Consider the following 19,317-nt stretch of genomic DNA (forward strand, 5'->3'; position numbering starts at 1 on the left):
AACCGCCGCAGATATGAAATCTTTGTGAGAAGAACTAGGTGACCCTAAACACGTTTTTTAAGTGGTTCGAAGGTTAAAATCCTTCTACTCCACTAGTCAATATTATTGATCTTTTCTGGGTAATTGGTTTACAAAATATATAGTTCTTACAAGACTATTTTTTCCAACCCCTATCAATTCCCAGGGTCTCCATATTTATAGGAGAAGGCATCTGGAAATTGGTAGGGAGGTCATCCCGTGACCTTACCATTTGTCATATCAAGTCTGATATTCATGATTACTTCCTAAACCTGACACACAAGTGTGGTCTAATCAGTATGGAAGGAGGTAATGGGCCGCACGGCCCAACCCATCCGTGGGTGTCTGAATACGCACGTTCCTGCGGCGTGTCCGAGAAGTCAGGGGGGTATCGGACACGTGATGGCAGGATTATGCACGTTTATCTTGCGTGTTGACCTCCCATAGGGTCAGAGCTTCCTGAGAAGCTCGCTACCGGAGCAATCCATAACCCGAGCTGATCCTTCAGTGGTCGTCGGATGTTGTTCCCAGCTCCTGGAACAACAAGACGGAGCAGGAAACTCCATCCCCTCGAGCTAGAAAGGGCCCGTCCTGAAGATAAAGCCTCTGGCCTGTGGGAGCCTCGGGCTAAATCATGTTTAGTCCGAGGATCGTCCTGCTAAACAGCCCGTGGGAAATCCAGGGCGTACAAAGATGGATTTAGTGTTGATTGTGAAGTTTCAAGACATTATGTGTGGAAAATACTACATAGAAGATGCTCAACACCAGTCGTTTATGCTCTGTAACGCAAGTTTGAAACTTTAAGCCACATTTTGACCATGATTTCTTCACTTTTTGGAAACACTTCTAGAAATAGAAGTTGTAGATATTTCTCTTAGCTTTCCATATATTTTTTAATCATTCAATTCGAAGCTATATCAAAGGAGTTATGATCAAAATACGATGAGTTGTTGCTGCAAGCTGTTCAAAATGAGTTTCCATTTTTTTCTATACAATTAGTGCCCCGGCGCTAATATATAGTGCCCATGCTATCGAAGTCAGAGAGCACAGTTCCAGGAAGTGTGAAATAGCGCTCTTACGTTATAAAGTTGCGCCACTGCGCTACGATTCGTACGATTTTCGTAAAAAGAAAGAAAATGGCATTTCTATGGGGGGCAAGAAGGTCTTTTCACATAGAATCGCTAGGGTTACTGTAAAAGCTTAATTTTGAGTGATTTAAATCACTTCTGTCCATTGGAAATCAAGTGTATCTTAGAGATCAAGATTGGAAATTTCTTCAAAAGTTTTTATTTTATTCTTCTTTAATTTCTTTTTGTTCTTTGCTGAATCAATGAATGTTATGAATCTAGTTATGAACTAATTTTATTTTCTAGGGTTTTATTGTAGTCTCTTGATACTTTATTATTAGTTAATGTAATCTCTATGATTACTTTTTCTTTATTGTGATCTATTGAATTTTGTGCTTAATGAATGTGAATAAATTGACGTCGATATTTGCATTACTTATGAATTTAATTCAAAATATGAGAGGTGAGAGTTAAATTTGCTATAGTTGAATAGACATAGATTTTGATATAGGACGAGAGTACCTATATGGTTTGTGTAACTTTTAGGATTTCTATTCTTAATGCTTGTCTTATGTTTGGAATTTATCACATACATTTATATATCTTAAGAAGAATATAAATTGTTTAGTAAATCAGCTATCACGATAAGAGAAAGAATAGTGGAAATTGTATTGATGAAATAATAAAGTAGATAGATGATGAAATTAAATACCCTAGGTTTTCATCCATTGAATTAATTTTGTTTTATTTGTTTATGTTATTTGTTAATTGTTAGTTTTTTCAATTCTTGTTTCTGTTTTTTATATTCTTGAATTTAAGTTTTATTAACCAAATAGAATTGTGAAGTTAATTATTGATAGTTAATAGCAATCTCTATAGGACGATACTCTACTTATCTTTATTATTACTTGTCTACGATTGTGTATACTTGCATATTGAAATTTTCGCATCATTGATGTCTAGTTAAAACTATATTTTTGTAATTATGAAACTTTAAAATTGTATTTTTGAAAAATTGAGTTGAAATTAAAAAATATATATATGAGTAGTAAAAGTGTAAAAAAAAAAAACATAATTTATATTGGTTTTACCATTCACTGAAAATGGGTTTGAGTTGGGTTTTCCAACGTGTCCCCTAAGAGCATTAGCAATGATCGTGGCTAAAAATGATGTTTGTGTTAAAGTGGTCCAAAGTCAACAAAAATAATATATATTTAATCTTAATTTTTGGCAACGTTGCCCACTGTTGGCAATATTGCTTTGTTTTTCTTTTGTAATTTATAGTCAAAGTTATATTAATTAAATAAAATATTAAATTTTGCATTGTTCCCAAAATTGGCATAGTAGCCAGCAGTGCAAGCACTGTAGATGCTCTGAGGCCTAGTCCCAATAAGAAAAGTTGACTGGATAATTATTTTGTTTGACCAAAATTAGTCCCCTCTCTGTTGGATAATTAATCCCAATTAAATTGGTGGGATTACGTGGGATTGGAAATAACAATCTCATCTTATTTACTAGTCATCGTCGCTGAGATCCAACTACCGTCGGCCCCGAGTTCCCACCACCGTCGCTGTCGTCCCCAAGAACCCACTGCTGTCGTCACCGTCCCCGAGATCCCGTAGTCGCCGCCATCTCCGAGATCTCGCTGCTACTGTCCGAGATCCCGCCGTCGTTGCAGTCGACACCGTTGTCTTCGTCTTAGAGATTTCTTTCTTCTTGGATGTTCTACCAGGTTTTATTTGTGCATATTATTTACCTGAGTTCATTTGAATATATGATGATATACTGAACATAGAACAGTTACATTTTTGTGGGTTTTTCGTTATTAATCTGTTGATTTTTTTTTTTACTCTTTTTAGTTTAATAAAGTTTGATTTCTTTACATTATTTATTTGGAGCTGATTGTGGACCAAGGAGAAGTTAGCTAATATTTGCTAAAATGATAATGGATCTAAAGAAAGCGAAATGAGTTTCATTAATGTTTATTTGGAGCTTCTGATCTACTCTTTCACTGGTAGTGGTAACTCTTTGTTCTTCTGTTTTTGTTTTTTCCCTTTGGAGAGTGGGTTTGAATTTTTACAGTCAAGGGGGGAGAGAAAAGCATTTCATGGCCTTTGACAAATTCTAGTACTAGATTGTTATCCTCATTCCTTCATATTGGGTCAATTGTTTGCTGTTTTTGGCTTTCTGATTTCTTTGACAAGACAGTAATGGTTTGTTTTAAACCAGGATCATAATTTGTTGATTGGGTTTTTGAATTTGAATTTCTGTTGATGATTAGTGCGAGTGATGTGAAAGGTGGTGCAAAATTTACTGGTTTAGACTTCTGAGTCTGTTTTAATGAGAGTGAGAGAAATATAGGAAGTGGAGCTGTTAATTTTCTTGAGCTATCTTGTTGTCCGTGTTGAGTAAGCGCTGATTGGAAGTTGATCCCAGATTCGTGAAGGAAAAAATAAATAAATAAGAGAGCTCTCTTTGTGTTAGATTATTTTTCACCAGTTTTGGGATCACGTGTTTCCTTTTTATCTTTTGCTTGATTGCACTTTCATGTCTCGAATTTGCTTATGGTATCTTAAAGTTCAGATTTTTCATCGCCTTCCATCATTTCTTCGGGACTTTTAGAATCTAATAAGTTTGATGCCATCAGGGATTCTTATGGATTTGCTTTGAGAATCCAACACGCACAAAGTTACAGAAAGTATGCTAATAGTCACAAGTATTTGCTATTGAGGTTGAAACTTAGCATTTTGAACAAGCTGAGACAGCAAGTGAAAGAAGGAAATTAACACCTTTTCATGCTTGATAACTGTGCTTGAGAGATTGTTGAGAAATCTTTGCACTACAGCTTATCTTTTTATAGATGGGAGTTTCTGAACTAGGCTAGTGATTTTGAGTATATCACACAATGCTATAGTTTCTTTTCTGGCTTTCTTTTTCCTTCGTTTCTAGTTCTCAATACTTAATTACCCTTCCTTGTTATGTGAGTGTGACATTCTCTTATATACAATTGATAAGATCTTTTAAGAGCCTTTGTTTTAATGATTGAATGACTTCATGTTGAGTATATATACCTGAAGGTAGTGATATGATTAGTTAAGATTAAGAAGTCCGTTACTTTTATTAACAGTTTGTGGCTTGATTGTTATAGTTGTTAACTTGTTGTAACAGCTTTGTAATAGCTTCTTGATTAGTTGCTCTTGTACTCACTCTCAATAAATACTAGCTTCAATTCATAAGCTCATACTTACTCATCTTCATTTTTTGAAAGAATCAAAAGTCTCTCGCTCACTGTGTTCTCTGTTTTTTCACTGCTATTGTTTCTCAAGTCTTCAAAAGGAGAACAATTTGAGTTTGTTTTCTAGACATGATTGCTTTGTGTGTAGAACTCTCTGCAGGCTTGGGAGCTTTGGAAGGAAGGGACTTTCTTGGAATTGTTGGGATTACAATATCTGAAATGATTGCGTGTAAATTAACATGGTTAATATTTATTATTCAAAATAAAATGATTAATATTAATATTTGTTATAATATTAGAAAAGTTAGCCTCGACTGATATGTTAAAGTCATCTGAGAATCTATTTTTAGAAAAGTTAGCCTCTAATATTTGTTCTGTTTTTATGTGTAAAGATGCAGCTTTTATTTTATTACTCTATTATTGTTTGGAGCTTGGGTTCTGTATATTTTCACACATTGTGTATTTTTCATCTTGGCTTTAATTGGTTCATATGGAAGCCACTCAATGGTTCATACCATTTGGTAGTTTTTCATTTCATTTCCATAAATATATTTTTGAAGATTTAATATAAATATTAAATCCAATTTTTTTAAAACAAAAAGATTTAACATATTTTTTAATATAATTTCTGATTTTGTTAAGTGGAAAAAATTATTTATTAATTTTCAAATAATCTTGTTTAAGAAAAAAATCAAATAAATATAAATGATTTTTTTTCATAAAAAATACATTTTCTTTCCCCCTATAATTTTGTCAAAGAACTAAACAAGAGAAAATATTCTTATAAAGAATTCATTTTTTTCATACTTTTTTCTTTCTTTATCAAACATAATTTTTTTTTCCTTTTCTACCCTATTTCTTTTCTCTTTTTTTTCCAACCAAAATAAAACTCCAAATTGAGCCTAAAAGTATTGAAAGTAGGCTAGAGAAAAGTAATTATATATACACTCAAAATATTGTACTTATAATATAATTATTTTGTATAATATCTCTTTGTTGTCCTACTTAAGGTATTCTTCATCAAAATTAAATTTAGAAATTTATTTGAATTATTTTAAAAATAATAAATCCAAAAAATAATTTATCAAACTCCAAAATCTAAATAAATTATGAGAGAAATTTTCTAAAAATATATAAACGCTATGTTTTTATAAACAATGTCCTGGATCCCATTTAAAATAAATGTCATAAGCTAGGCGGCATCTAGAATAAATGTGATAAGCAGATAAAACTTGGTGTCGTTCTTCTTTAAACAATTTCGTTTTAATGATATCTTTTTTGGTTATCTTTTATTTTCTTTAATAAAATACACCAACTCTTTCTCCGTCATGTGTTCAGCTTGTAAAGCTACCTCTCTGCCTCCCGCTGCAACACACTGTCACTGAGTTTCAAGCTCTGGTCAATCTCAGATCCATTCAAGCAATCTCCAATCCCATATTGGTATTCCCCAGGCAACAACAATGGCCGCCGGCGAACAGAGGTGGTGTGTTGTCACCGGAGGCCGGGGCTTTGCGGCGCGCCATTTGGTAAATATGCTAATTAATTCAGAAACGTTATCCGTTCGAGTCGCCGATTTGGGTCCTGCGATTGATCTGGAACCATCCGAGGAAAATGGGATTCTCGGCGAAGCTTTGCGCGACGGCCGAGCCGAGTACGTCTCCATCGACCTTCGTAATAAGGCCCAAGTGCTCAAAGGTCCTCCCTCGTCCGTACTGTAAAATCTCAACGGATTTTGATTTGGAAGTTGGTTTTTATTTGCGCTTTTTCTTTGGTACAGCATTCCAAGGGGCTGAGGCTGTGTTTCATATGGCGGCTCCGAATTCCTCCATTAACAATTACCAGCTGCATCGTTCGGTCAACGTTGATGGTAGGAAATTTTAATGTTGACTGAGAATTTCTTTTACTGTGCTTATTGGTGGGCTTTCGTTATGTATCAGTAGATAATTATTCGATGTAGTAATGCTCTTTCAACTGTTGTTTGTAGGAACCAATAACGTTATCGATGCTTGCATTGAACAAAAAGTGAAAAGACTGATATACACTAGCTCTCCTAGTGTAGTCTTCGATGGGGTTCACGGAATAGTCAATGGGGATGAGTCTTTGCCATATCCCGCTCAGGTAGTGATTTGACCCAACTCAGCGTTTGGAAGAATAATTGTACCAATTTCCATTTTGTCTTTAATACCCAGAACCCCATTATATTATTTGTTCAGACTTTTAGACCTGTGCATGTATTAAACATATGGTGAAATACAGTTCATTTAGATAAAGACCTGTGCATGCGATCAACTTGGTTGGTTTTCGTATTCTCATCAATGTCCAATTTTTCAGCACAACGATCACTATTCAGCAACAAAAGCGGAAGGAGAGGCATTGGTAATCAAGTCAAATGGTGTTAATGGGCTTCTGACGTGTTGTATACGTCCTAGCAGCATTTTTGGTCCCGGTGATAAGTTGCTGGTTCCATCTCTAATTGATGCTGCAAGAGCTGGGAAATCCAAAGTATCTTAGTTATTCTAAATGTTCTCTACTTTTTCTACATTATACGTGGATAAATAAATTTAAAACACTCGAAATGCATATGCCTTTTTCTTTACGTTATATGTCAGTAAGAATCTTCAAGGAATATATATTCACTTTTGATTCTCCTCTCTTCTCAAATGTTCAGTTTATCATTGGTGATGGCAATAATGTATATGATTTCACTTATGTTGAAAATGTTGCTCATGCCCACATTTGTGCCGAACGGGCTCTATCGTCAGAGGAGGCGGTTGCTGAAAAAGCTGCAGGGCAGGTACCATTTTACTTTTTTTTCCCGCTTTTACAATAAAGTTGATTATATATTACTCTAGCAAAAAAAAATTCATCAAATAGAGGGACTCTATTGGTTGGCTTTCTGTAGCTCCTATTAAATCCAATTGTCTCATGGGAAAAGAATTTGATAACAAAAGTTTCCTGGATGTGAGTTCTAATTTGGAATTCGATATTCTGAATTTCTCTCTCTCTCTCTCTCTCAGCGATTCATCCTTTCCACAGTATATGTAGTTTTGTTCATAAACGCTTTATTGCTTTTATTTATTTACTCATATGCTATGGGGGGTTTTGACACGGATTTATTGGACTAAAAACTGACTGTTTTATTAGTATTGCTAACAATTCCGTACAAAATTATGTTACCTTGACTTGCCTTAAAACATGACAGAAAGAGGCATGCTCTAAAATGCTTTTGGTGTGGAATCTGCTATATTATCTTTGGAATATGAAGCTAAGTTGAAGTTGGTTTTGCAGGCTTATTTTATAACCAATATGGAACCTATTAAGTTTTGGGAGTTTCTTTCACTTATTCTCGAGGGTCTTGGCTATGAAAGGTTTTTCTTTTTTCTTTAGCTCTTCCATTCAACAATATGTAAATTCTTGAAATTGTTTATACACAGTTATTATTCAGTTGAGCTCTTTTATTTTGATCTGTTTGTGAGCATTTTTCTTTCTATTATTTGTTTTGGGGAACAAAATAATTTCAATAGGCTTGGCTGCATTAAGCATCCTACTCCTACGAGGAACAATCTCCAAGGTTGAAGAATGCAGTAATGTATTTGGTCCATGGTATTTTATTATGTATTCTCTGAACCAATGTAATTTGCAGGCCAAGAATAAAGATCCCAGCCTTGGTAATGATGCCAATTGCACATGCTGTTGAGTGGGCATATAAGCTGCTTGGTCCATATGGGATGAAGGTTCCACAGTTGACACCTTCAAGGATTAGACTCCTCTCTTGCAGTAGGTCTTTTAATTGTTCCAAAGCAAAGGATCGACTTGGTTACACTCCCATTGTAACTCTTCAGGTTGTTAGATCTTTCAAAGTATTGAGTAATTTCTATTTGTTTAATCTACACGGGATTACACTTTTCTCTTGATTTTGTGGTTCCATTCAAATCTTTCAAACTTGTGCTGTCAAATCTGTAGTTAATGAAGGATAGAGGTTAATCACTGCAATTTTATAAAGTAAATGAATAAAAAGGGGACGTCAATTAGCCAATTAAAACAATGGTCAACATATGAAATATAAGCTGAACTTGACCTGAAAATGTTTTTGTGTTGGCCTTTATTTCATATTTTTTCATTTGTTTTTTGCTTAAGACCTACTTTAACATTTAAATTATTTTATATCTTCTTTTCTCATTTCTTGATCTTGTAGCTGCTGATAAATTTGGTATTCAATGAATTTGTATAGTGAGCCATGAAAAGTCTTGAGGTCAAACTTTAAAAATTTCTTTTTCAAAGTGGCTGAACTTTTGTTGTTTTGTTTTTTTAAACATTCCAATAACATAAATCTATCTTGGATGGTCATTATGTATTTGTGTTCTACTAAGGATTTCCTACCAACATTTTTGCCTTGTCTTAAATAGAGAGGGTTACAATATTTATTTATCTTTTCTTGTAATCTTTGTTGAATATGTGTATATAGATTGGAAACCTATTACTGATAGGGACGTGCCCATTGATGATTTACAGGTTCTAACAATCCATATTGTCTTTCTTGCACACTGAAATTATTGCTTTGATGGTTTACTTGTGAGTTGTGACCATATGATTTTCCTTTCTACAGGAGGGTCTTAGAAGGACATTGGAGTCATATCCACACTTAAGGGCTGAACATCAACCTAAAAGAGAAGGACCATCAAAAGCCTCCACGTATCTTGGTAGTGGTAGAGGTATGAAGTATTAGACTTCGGTTATCTTACAACAAGAAAGCTTGAAATTTCCATAGATGGCTAATTTCATAAGTAAAGTACACCTTATGTAGGAAGGCTTTGTTTGACCCGAATGTTTCCCATCCTCACTCAACCCCACAAGGAAAGGGACAAATTACTTATTTTAGGAAGAATTGATGACTAGGGTTGAAGCTATAAAGGAAAAGCAGAGCGTGAAAAAACATAATTGAGCTCCTAAAGTCATTTGGAAAATCTTCTTGAATAAATTTGTTGGCTGATTAGTTTATTCTGAGCTGCTAAAACCAACTTCAATGTGTCGTTTATGTTGAGTATGCAAAGTATATAAATGTATTTTCTGATGTTCCTTTTTTGCAGTTGCTGACACATTACTTTGGAAGGATAAAAAACAGACGATCATCACGTTGATAGTTCTGGTTGCCATCTACTTCAACTTTGTTGCATCTGGATATTCTATCATTACTGCATTTTCAAAGATTCTTTTGGGAATATCAATATTCTTACTCATCCATGGCTACTTACCTAGAAAACTGTAAGACCGACTATATTTTGACTTGTTATTGCACCGCCGATTGTAAAAAGACTGCTGTTTTCTCATTTGATAATTACTCACCTTTAGCAGGGGAGAGCTCTCCATGTCAATTTGAAGTTCTATTAGTCAGTTATGAATTTCCTATTCTCATTAGATGAAATCTAACCCTTGCAAATGGAACTTTCTCTGGTGCAGTTTAGGGTACAGTGTTGAAAAACTTTCCCCATCTCATTTTGAGTTATCAGAAGAGAAGTCACAAAGAGTTGCCACATCAGTAGCCTCATCATGGAATGGTGCTGTTAATGTCTTAAAATCTCTTGCCAAGGGGAATGACGGGATGCTTTTTGTTAAGGTATTTGTCAACTTACCATTCTTTTTTATTGGTTTTATATGCTTCATATTTACCATTTTGATTTGGGTGATGCAGAATAGTATATATTTCACTTTGATTCATTAGTTTATCTTTATTAGCTAGTAAAATTATGAAAATACTATTTACCTACATTTAAACCTGCCACTAATCTTCCATTGACCACTATATAGGAGTTGACACTTTTACTAGCCTAATGCATAAGTGTAATTATTGACTAAGGATACTGCCAGATTTATTGACTAATTATTTAACGTTAAATTTATGATACCTTCTGACATTTTTTTTTTTGGGGGGGTAATGTAACAGGTTGCCTTTTTCCTCTTGGTTATTAGCTTCCTTGGAGCTGTTTCAGTTCGGAGCTTATTTGTAATAGGTTTGTGTTCTCCCTGGTAAATCTAACAGTTATAAATGCACATAGAATGAAAGTCAAGGTGGGAGCGCTGGCTATACTTATATTGTAGAATATGAAGAAGAAAAAAAAGGTTTTAAATGGGAAACAAAATTAATTTTTCCAAATGAAATTAGAACAAAATTTAGACAAATAGTAGTTACAATTTCTGGGAGTGCTTATTAGTACCTCTTGTTATGTTATTCCCAGCAAATGCAATTATGAAAGCGAACAACATGAACTGATTATTCTTTTTGGGATTGTGTGGATTGTCATATAATGACTTGATTTAAATGAGAAGACTGTGTTTTGATTTTCGTTCTTCTGGCTTATTTAATTTCAGGACTTCCTGTCGTCTTTTTAGCTTTCTACATCTACGAGAAGAAGGAACAAGAAATTGATTCCATGTTTCTAGATGTTCTGTCCTGTGGAAGCAAACTGAAATTTGATATAGTTAAAAAACTAAGGAGGTCCAAAAAGACACAATGAATTCTGTTGCCCAAAGTATTTTATGGCATCAATCCATACTTTTTTTGCCCAAAGATCTGTGCACATTATAGCTTGATGGTTTGGAAGTGCAGGCATTGACATTTTGGTGTTGACTGTGTTGGTTCAGTTTGTCAATCTAAGATTTCTATAGATCAACTGCTCAATATGATTATTCAATCCTACTTTTACTTTAGTGTAGGATAATGTTCATATTTTTATTTATTTTGGGAGTGAAACCTCCTGGCTTTTTTGGTTTTTGACTTTTTTCTCCTGTTTTGTTTATTTTATTTACTCCATTTGTAGTGTGGGGTTCAAATTTATTATGAAGGGCTGATATTCAGATGTTTTGTTTTCGTATTTGCTCCCAAAATATATCAGATTGTATATACCTTAGCTATTGAAATATAAAAAGTTAGCTATAATCCACTTAAACTACTAATCTGTTAGCAAAATTGTTCTATATTAAAACTGATTTGACGAATAGGGACTGTGAACCTCGAAATAACCTCATATGTATATCAAATAATAATGACCTTTGCGAATTAATATTATTATAGTTTCATTGTGAATAAAATGACAATCTACATTAAATATTCAATCCAATATGCAATAGATCGGTTGTTTTAGATTTAATTATTAAGCTTTACAAGTCATAAACAACAATAGCATTAAGCTCCAAGACTCAAAAATAATAATGCATAAGTTATAAATAATAATAATTTATTTTGATTTAAAATGTTGGTTTTAAGATATTATTTTTCTTCATATATATTTATAATTTTTATTTAATTTATATATAGTTTTTATTTAATTTTTTTAAAAACAAATAAAAATAAGTATGAATTAGATTGAATTGGTTACTTTTTTTTAGAAATTTCTAAAATTTCTAAAAAACAAGTGCGAGGTAGGCTATATCTAAGGAACATTGAGAACGAGCATGAAAGTAAAATGGGGATACCCATGAGCATCCTCATATTATAATCCACCTCAACTCATTGTTGTAAAGCCATACATTCACCCCACATCATTCATGAGAAGCACCCCAAGTCTAACAACGAGCTCATAACATAGATTGTGTCTGTGAGCCATTCTGCAAGACAAAAGCACGTTCTGGTAAAGCATATAACAAATTAAAACCATAATTCTAAGAAGACATGTTTGCAGTAGTATGACCATATCCTTGGGAAAGCACCCTACCATTCGGTAGAGCCAGTCCTAAGGTGTATTGGGCCCTAGGCAGAAAAATAAAATTTGGGGTCCTTTTAATAAGAAAGTATTACAAAAGTTAACAAGACATAGTATTTTAAATAATATTTTTTTTAAAAGTGGGTCATTGAGCTAAGGGGCCCTAGGTGTGGGCCTAGCCCTCCTTAGCCCAGGGTTGGCTTTGCCGTCCGGCAGCGTGTCAGACACCATTACCCTCCCACTGCAACTTAATGCAGAGACATGACACCCTATTATGGAAAAAAAAAATTATCAATGCTTTTTGTCTTATGTACTCTCCCAAAGTAGAAGGTTAAGGGTATTATTATAGGAATTTCACTCTTTATGCATAATAGTCTCTATTATTACAAAAAAAAATACCACCACTATTAACTCTTTCATTTTGATGCTAAACATTTCCAATCTACTAAAAATACCATTCCCATTATATCAAGAAGACCAAATCCCTCTCTTTCTTTCTATTCTCTCTCACTCTCTCTCTTTCTCTCTCGCGAAATCCTCACCAAAACCCATGGTGAGTGCCAAATTTCTTCCTGAAATCATTGTTATCCATCTCCATTGTCTCTGTAAAGATCCCAATATCAAAGGCAACATCCATTTTGAGAGATTTTAGAGGAGAAAAACCATGGGTAAGAAGATTGTTCATTTTTTTGTGTTGGGTACTGTTTGTTTACTTTTTTTTTTGGCTATTTCGAACAGATCTGGGCCTATATTGGTTTGTTTTTGGGGTTTGTTAGAAAGATTTCATGATATGTGTTTTTCTTGGTAATTTGCGTTTTCTGCAACCATTTTGCTCGATAGGAGCTCGATAACATCTCGATAGGGGCTCGATGCTATGTAGAAGATGGCTAAGTTGTGAGCTCGATGTTGCTCGATGATAGCTAGATTGGGATAGCATTTATTTCTCGATTGTGCTTGACAGGAACTCGATAGGGATTCGATTGGACCCTTGACTATTTGGTTTAGTTGTTTCTTGATGCGTGCTCGATGGGAGCTCAATAGGGGCTCGATAAAGGCAGATGGTGTGGATTCTGTTAAGATCTCGATTGTTACTCGATTAGTGCTCGATTGTGGATCGATAGGGGTTCTCGATGGAGCTCGATTAGTGCTCGATAGTGGCTCGATGAAATGTTTGTTTAAGGTCATTTTATGTGAAAAACTTGTTGCTCGATATAGGTTCGATTGAGGCTCGATAGGCTTGACATATGTTCGATGACAACTCGATAGATTTATTTTTGAAGCTTGAAAAAAAAAATTACAATTTTTTTTAACAATTTCTTGGGTTTTTTTCATCACAAGTTCCATTGTTTACATTTTTGTATCTTACAATGGTGTTTAGGAAATAGAAGGAAGGAAATGGATTTTCAAGGATGCTCAATGCACGATGATACCGATGGAGATGATGTAACGTACTTACACCTTCTTGACATATTGCACAAGGAACTTCGTGTTGATAACAGATGTATGGGTTGAAATTAGAGGTTCCTTACACATGCGGGGAAACTGTTTGCACCCGTTCATGTTGAAAGTGATCTTGGTGTCTATGCATTCTTAGGAGTAACAACAAAAGAAAGGATTGCCTTGTGTGTCACTCCTGTTAAGAAGATTTCCATTTTAGATCCATATTCCACTCTCGGTCCTAGTGTTAATAAAGTTCATAGTGAGGTGGACACTTTTGTTCTGGAAAGAGATTTTGTGGGAGATCCTGTGGGTACTGTTGGTGTTGATCATGTGGGTGTTGTTGGACCTGAGAGAGATCCTGTGGGAGGTCCTATTGGTGACCTAAGGGACAACCAGTATGAGTACGACTCCTATGTGAATGATGATCCAGTAGATGAATTTAATGAAGGGTCGGGGTAAAATTCAGAGACATATTATAGTGCAGAAATGCCGATTGATAGGTTTGATGATTTGCAAGTCAAACAAGTATAAGAACAGCCAGTACGTCCTATTACACGGGCGAACCTACCAAGTCAAGGACGTCGAACACCTGGCACCAGCTCTAGGCGTCCTGATGGAACACAAGATAACATTACAGGGAAAGTTCCAATATTTTCAATAGAAGATCACAGAAGATGGAGTGCTCCCATGTTTATGAAAGAAGATATTATGGCCTCTGGTCGATCATAGAACTCCTCATCCAATGCACCATTGGGAGAAATACACCTTGGGAAGACTTTTGAGAACAAGATGGACTTTAAAACCAAAGCGGTTCTCTTCGTAATGAAGAATAATTATGAGTTTGTGGTGAAGAAGTCTAGTTTTGATGTGTGGTATACCACTGCTGGTAACAAGTTTGCCATCTGCGCACTGCAAAGCACGAGGTGTTGGGCCCAGAGATTTCAAAAAAAAAATTATTTAAACAAACTTTAAATAATCGTATTCATTGACATGCAATACATTAATCATAGAGAAATAAAAGATGATGATTTACCAGTTGAAGAACTATCAAGAATTCTTGCTATATTTTTGTATCTCCAACGAACATCCAAAGCAGTTCTTCAAAATACTTTAACCATGATCTTCCAAGATGCATCTCTACACCTCAAGACGTGTGTGGGCACGTAGAGTAATGGTAAGAAAAAATTTATGATTCGCAAGATATTCTCAACACATGAGATCTTTGAATATTAAGTCTGAGACAGTTTTCAGGGATTGAGAAAATAATACGATCTATTTCTTTTCTGTCAAAAGTCTTCTCTTGAAAACTATTTCCATCTCATAAATTTATAAAAGAATTAATTAAAATTTTAAATTCAAAATTCAAAATTCAAATTATAAATCAATTATTAAATAATTAAATAAATAAAAAAAATATCCAATACCCATTTTTGGACTCTGGAACACATCCCTAAAATATTTTAGGGATGTGTTACAAGCCAACTATAGTGCAGGCACTACTGTAGTTGGCGTGTAACACATCCCTAAAATATTTTAGGGATGTGTTCCAACCATTTTCTTTTCATTACTATTTAATAATTATTTATTCAAAAATATCTAAACCTGATAACTTATTTATCAGATTAATTAAAGAATAAATATCATTCAAAATTCAAATCCAATTTGAATTATCAGAAATATCTTTTGCACTTTATTTAAATAAATAAAATTGATTAATTAAATATTAATTATCTTAATTATTTAAATGTTATTTTTGAAAAAGCCATTTTGATTAAAAAATAATTTTTTGAAAATATAATTAATTTATTTATTAATTTTGAAAATGAATATATTAATTAATCAATTTGTCAATTACATATTTAACCCTGAAGAACAAATTTCTTCCAAATATACCATTTTCTTGATTTTTTTCCATTTTCAACTCTTACCTTGAATAGTGTTGATAGAGCCATCTCGGGGACCTATCGACCTATAATTTCAAGCTCCAATAAATTTAGATTATTAATTAAAACTCTTTAATATAATAAACTTAATTTATTAATCTCAATATTATTCCACTAAAAATATGATATTGCACTTTTGTAATTATAGACATTTATTTATTGAATACTTTTAAAACATAAAAGTGTCCATATATGTAATCACTACATACAATTCATTCATCTATTAATGGTTCATAATTAAAGTAGGAATTAATTACTGTTTAACCTCTTTAATTATATATTGTTTCCTTAAGTACCATTAACTTTACTAGTGAATGTTAATTCATAAACTGATTTATGAATTTAAGCTCAATAACATTTCAGTTCCACAAGCCAACCGTTAAGAGAACCATTATTCAATTCCTCTTGGAAAGGTATAGATTCCATATATGTATATTATGCCTCTAGCCATTTACATCAATGAGTTCCCAAAACAAAAGTTTTTATCCCGATCATTCTGACAAACCATAACAAGTGAATCAAAGAACGCATACGACATAAATAGGATTTCATAATAACTTCAGGATTAAGATCAATTCGTATATGATCATCTTATTGATATGTTTAATTAATACTTATAAAGTAAATGATATTATTAAGTATTAATAACATATTGGGTCCTGTTCATGTATAACCACTTTATACAAAGTACCTCCACTAAGATGCCCTACTACATCAATAGTCCGGATCTAGATTACATGTATTCATAATACTAGTGAATCGTACTTACAGTATTTAATCCAAAGATTCACATAACTTTGTTTTACTGCGAGATGTTTAAACTCGTTCCCTACAATCTTAATCCTCTCGTACCAATACAGAATTGTAGTCACAATAACGAATTTGGGAATTTTTTGATATTCATATAATATTATTCTAATAATAATAATAATAAACAAACAATATATGAAAAAATTCATTTCAATTATTTATTTCATAAAATATTGTTCATAACATATGCTTTAAATGGCACTAATCCCAACAATCACCTACAACGATCCCGACTATGGTTGGAGATTAAAGGGGGGGGGGGGGGGAATTAGCGTGGTCTTCCATGTTTGAGATAACTGTTTACAATAGTGTACATAAGTGCTCACTAGACGTGCGATAGAAAGACCTCCGTTAAGCAGCACCTTGGGTCGTTGGACACCTTATCAAGAACAAATATGCTACTGATGGCACTAGCAACATGGAAAACAACATAAAGGAGGATATAAAGAAATCTTTTGGGATCGATAGGAGTTATATGAAGGGATGGAGATGCAGAGAGAAGGCACTCGGTTATGTTAGGGGGAAACCTAAAGAATCCTACTCCAAGTTACCTTCTTACTTGCACGTGTTGCAACAAAAGAATCCAGACACAATAATCGATTTTGTCACTGAGGACGACCACTTTATTTATTGCTTCTTCTTACTTGGAGTTTGTAGAAGGGTATTTACATCATGTCTTCATGTGATATGTGTGGATGACACTTTCTTGAAGACGAGGTATGGTGGCCACATGATGTGTGATGTTGCATTGGATGCGAATAGCCACATTTATCCAATTGCGTTCGCATTGGTGGACAGTGAGAATCACAATTCTTGGAAATATTTCATGATGAAATTGAAGGAAGCCATTGAAGTTGTTGATAATCTGGATTTTGTATCAGACAGACATGCTAGCATTATTCATGCTCTTGAGGTCGTCTTCCCTGATGCCTACCACAGTGCATGCTACCATCATATAAGTATGAATGTAATCGCTAAGTTCAGGATTACTGTCGCACGAAGATGTGGAATGCGACATATGCATTTTGGAAGTCAAAATTTCACAGGTTCATTGACAATATAAAGCAAATGGATCCTTCCATAGGTCAATATCTCAAGGGTATGGGCTTCGATAAGTGGAATAGTGCTTACTTCCCTAAGAATCGATATAATATAATGACAAGAAACTACGCCGAAAACTTCAACAACAAAACTAGAGACGCAAGACCCATCCTAGTCACTACTTTTGTGGAATTCATTCGTTTCACACTTCATTCGTGGTTTGTTTGGCCCCGTGGTTTGTTTAACTTTGCTTAGTTTACCTTGTTTGTTTTTGCCAAATTCTGTGTAGCTCGATATAAACTCAATATGTTTGATAATAGCTCGATATGGGTTCGATGACTGCTTGATATGAGCTCGATGGTGGCTTGATAATATCTTATTAAATTGAATTTAAACCTAAATATGTATGTTTCTCGATTACAACTCGATAGAGCTAGACTACAGCTCGATAATACCTTTACAACAGTTATATTTCTATAGTTATCATAAAAAAAAACCTAAAACACAAACAAAACATGTAAAGAACCTGTTGTTTACTGAATTTTTCAAAAACTATAAATATATTGAGAAATAAGAGCTAGAAAGAAAGGCAAAGAAATGAACAAGATCACATTTTTTAGGTGGTTGGGGCGTTAATGAGCCCCAATCCAGAGTCACTAGTATTGAGCTTTAGAAAGTTTAACAATGGAGGTTTTCTACAAGTTCACCAGCGTTTTTGCATACAAGAGAAAATTGAATCCTTGCTACAGTGCACGAATGATCGTATTTATAGGTAGTCATGTGACTTTGGCCGGACTAATCCAGGCCCAAGAAGGATATAATCATAAGTGCTCTCTATCGAAGCTATAATACAAGAGTGTAACATGTAGTAAATATAGGCCCACTAGGCCGGTTTAAGCTTAGTAGAGCCTTACAGCTGCCCTTTTTCTGTTAGTACGAACTGATCTGCGTGGGCCGCTAAGGGATCCTGGGGACAAGAACTGTTAGAGTAGTGACAGTACCGTTTCCTAGGAACATCTTACGTTCCGTGCGTACCCCATTCTGCAAATTAGTTAATTATACCAACTGCCGAATTTCTCGAGGACACGTCAGTTGTGGGAAGAACTGGGCTTGCTACACCCGGATGTATGGTTTGGGTTCGTTTACCAATGTCCAGGTTCATTGACCAAGACCCAGGTTCATTTCCCCGGACGAAAATCAGCTAGTAATGATGGATCGAAGGACATCCTGATGGAGAATTAGAATGTTGAAGATGGACCTGAAGACTTCATATGGATCCGTCTCTTGGAATGGACCATCCGCCACCATAATCTAAATGTCAGAGGATAGAGATTGGGTGCACTTGGGAAGGTGGTTCCGGTCTACAACTCTTTTCCAGCCCCCTTACTATGCTCGTGCTACTTGCTAGTTATTCGGCTTGGCATGGTCTGGGCCGATAGGGTTTGGTTGCTCATTGTTCGTTGGGCTTGGGCCTCTCCCGAGAGCCTATGAAACCCGTTTGACTGTGCCACGTGTCCAAGGTGGAAAATATGGATAACATTTACCCCCAAGTCTTCGTCCGTGTTTGCGCGGTGGAGAATTGCCTTCTTCACCCTAGATCAATCACCTGTCTCCCGTTTTATTTACCTAAGTCCTGGTTCATTTACCGATGTCCAGGTTCATTGACCAAGACCCAGGTTCATTTATTTAAGTCCAGGTTCATTTACCTAAGTCCATGTTCATTTACTTGGGGGCTAACTGGACAATCCCCAACCTTTCAAATTCCCACTGACCTAGGCACGTGTCTCCAAGTAGATGGTACATTTGTGCCACTCGCACCCAAATAATCTGGGGAAAATCTTTTGACATTCTAGGTGACTAATGGATGTCAGCGCATTTCTCGAAGTGTCCCGTCTATACAGAAAGGTTCTTTTAGCACTCGAGTGGGTTGTTTAATGTTTCTGCATTGTCTTGGGATTTTCAATGTGGACTGTTAGATGAGAGAGGCGCGGATCGTGGATTGAAAATCCACAATTTAACACTTGATTGGGCTATTAATGCGCCTGGGCCATCCGGAATCGCCGGAT

At 34.8% G+C, this 19,317-nt stretch overlaps 1 protein-coding gene across 5 annotated transcripts; it reads left to right on the top strand.

Annotated features, from left to right (window-relative positions):
• Positions 1-2,603: 2,603 nt before the first annotated feature.
• On the top strand, positions 2,604-11,185 carry LOC133788682 (3beta-hydroxysteroid-dehydrogenase/decarboxylase). 5 transcript variants are annotated; one of them, XM_062226233.1, is made up of 13 exons: positions 2,609-2,817; positions 5,659-6,015; positions 6,098-6,187; positions 6,305-6,438; positions 6,652-6,822; positions 6,989-7,114; positions 7,609-7,688; positions 7,964-8,162; positions 8,927-9,032; positions 9,408-9,582; positions 9,778-9,934; positions 10,262-10,328; positions 10,687-11,185. In XM_062226233.1, exons 2-13 carry the CDS (start codon positions 5,781-5,783, stop codon positions 10,830-10,832), a joined length of 1,686 nt encoding a protein of 561 aa, XP_062082217.1. In that variant the 5' UTR covers positions 2,609-2,817; positions 5,659-5,780; the 3' UTR covers positions 10,833-11,185. The 5 variants fall into 5 exon arrangements, with proteins under 5 accessions (XP_062082221.1, XP_062082217.1, XP_062082219.1 ...); XM_062226235.1 differs by lacking the exon at positions 2,609-2,817 and adding an exon at positions 2,845-4,562; XM_062226236.1 differs by lacking the exon at positions 2,609-2,817 and adding an exon at positions 2,845-4,549.
• The last annotated feature ends 8,132 nt before the right edge of the window (positions 11,186-19,317 follow it).

This window comes from Humulus lupulus, chromosome 7 (assembly GCF_963169125.1).
Source record: "Humulus lupulus chromosome 7, drHumLupu1.1, whole genome shotgun sequence".
Taxonomy (NCBI): domain Eukaryota; kingdom Viridiplantae; phylum Streptophyta; class Magnoliopsida; order Rosales; family Cannabaceae; genus Humulus; species Humulus lupulus.

Coding starts and splice junctions, on each gene's coding strand:
- LOC133788682 (XM_062226233.1), top strand. CDS start 5,781: ATGGCCGCCGGCGAACAGAGGTGGTGTGTTGTCACCGGAGGCCGGGGC. Junction 6,016..6,097: donor TAAGGCCCAAGTGCTCAAAG/GTCCTCCCTCGT, acceptor TCTTTGGTACAG/CATTCCAAGGGGCTGAGGCT. Junction 8,163..8,926: donor CTCCCATTGTAACTCTTCAG/GTTGTTAGATCT, acceptor TCCTTTCTACAG/GAGGGTCTTAGAAGGACATT.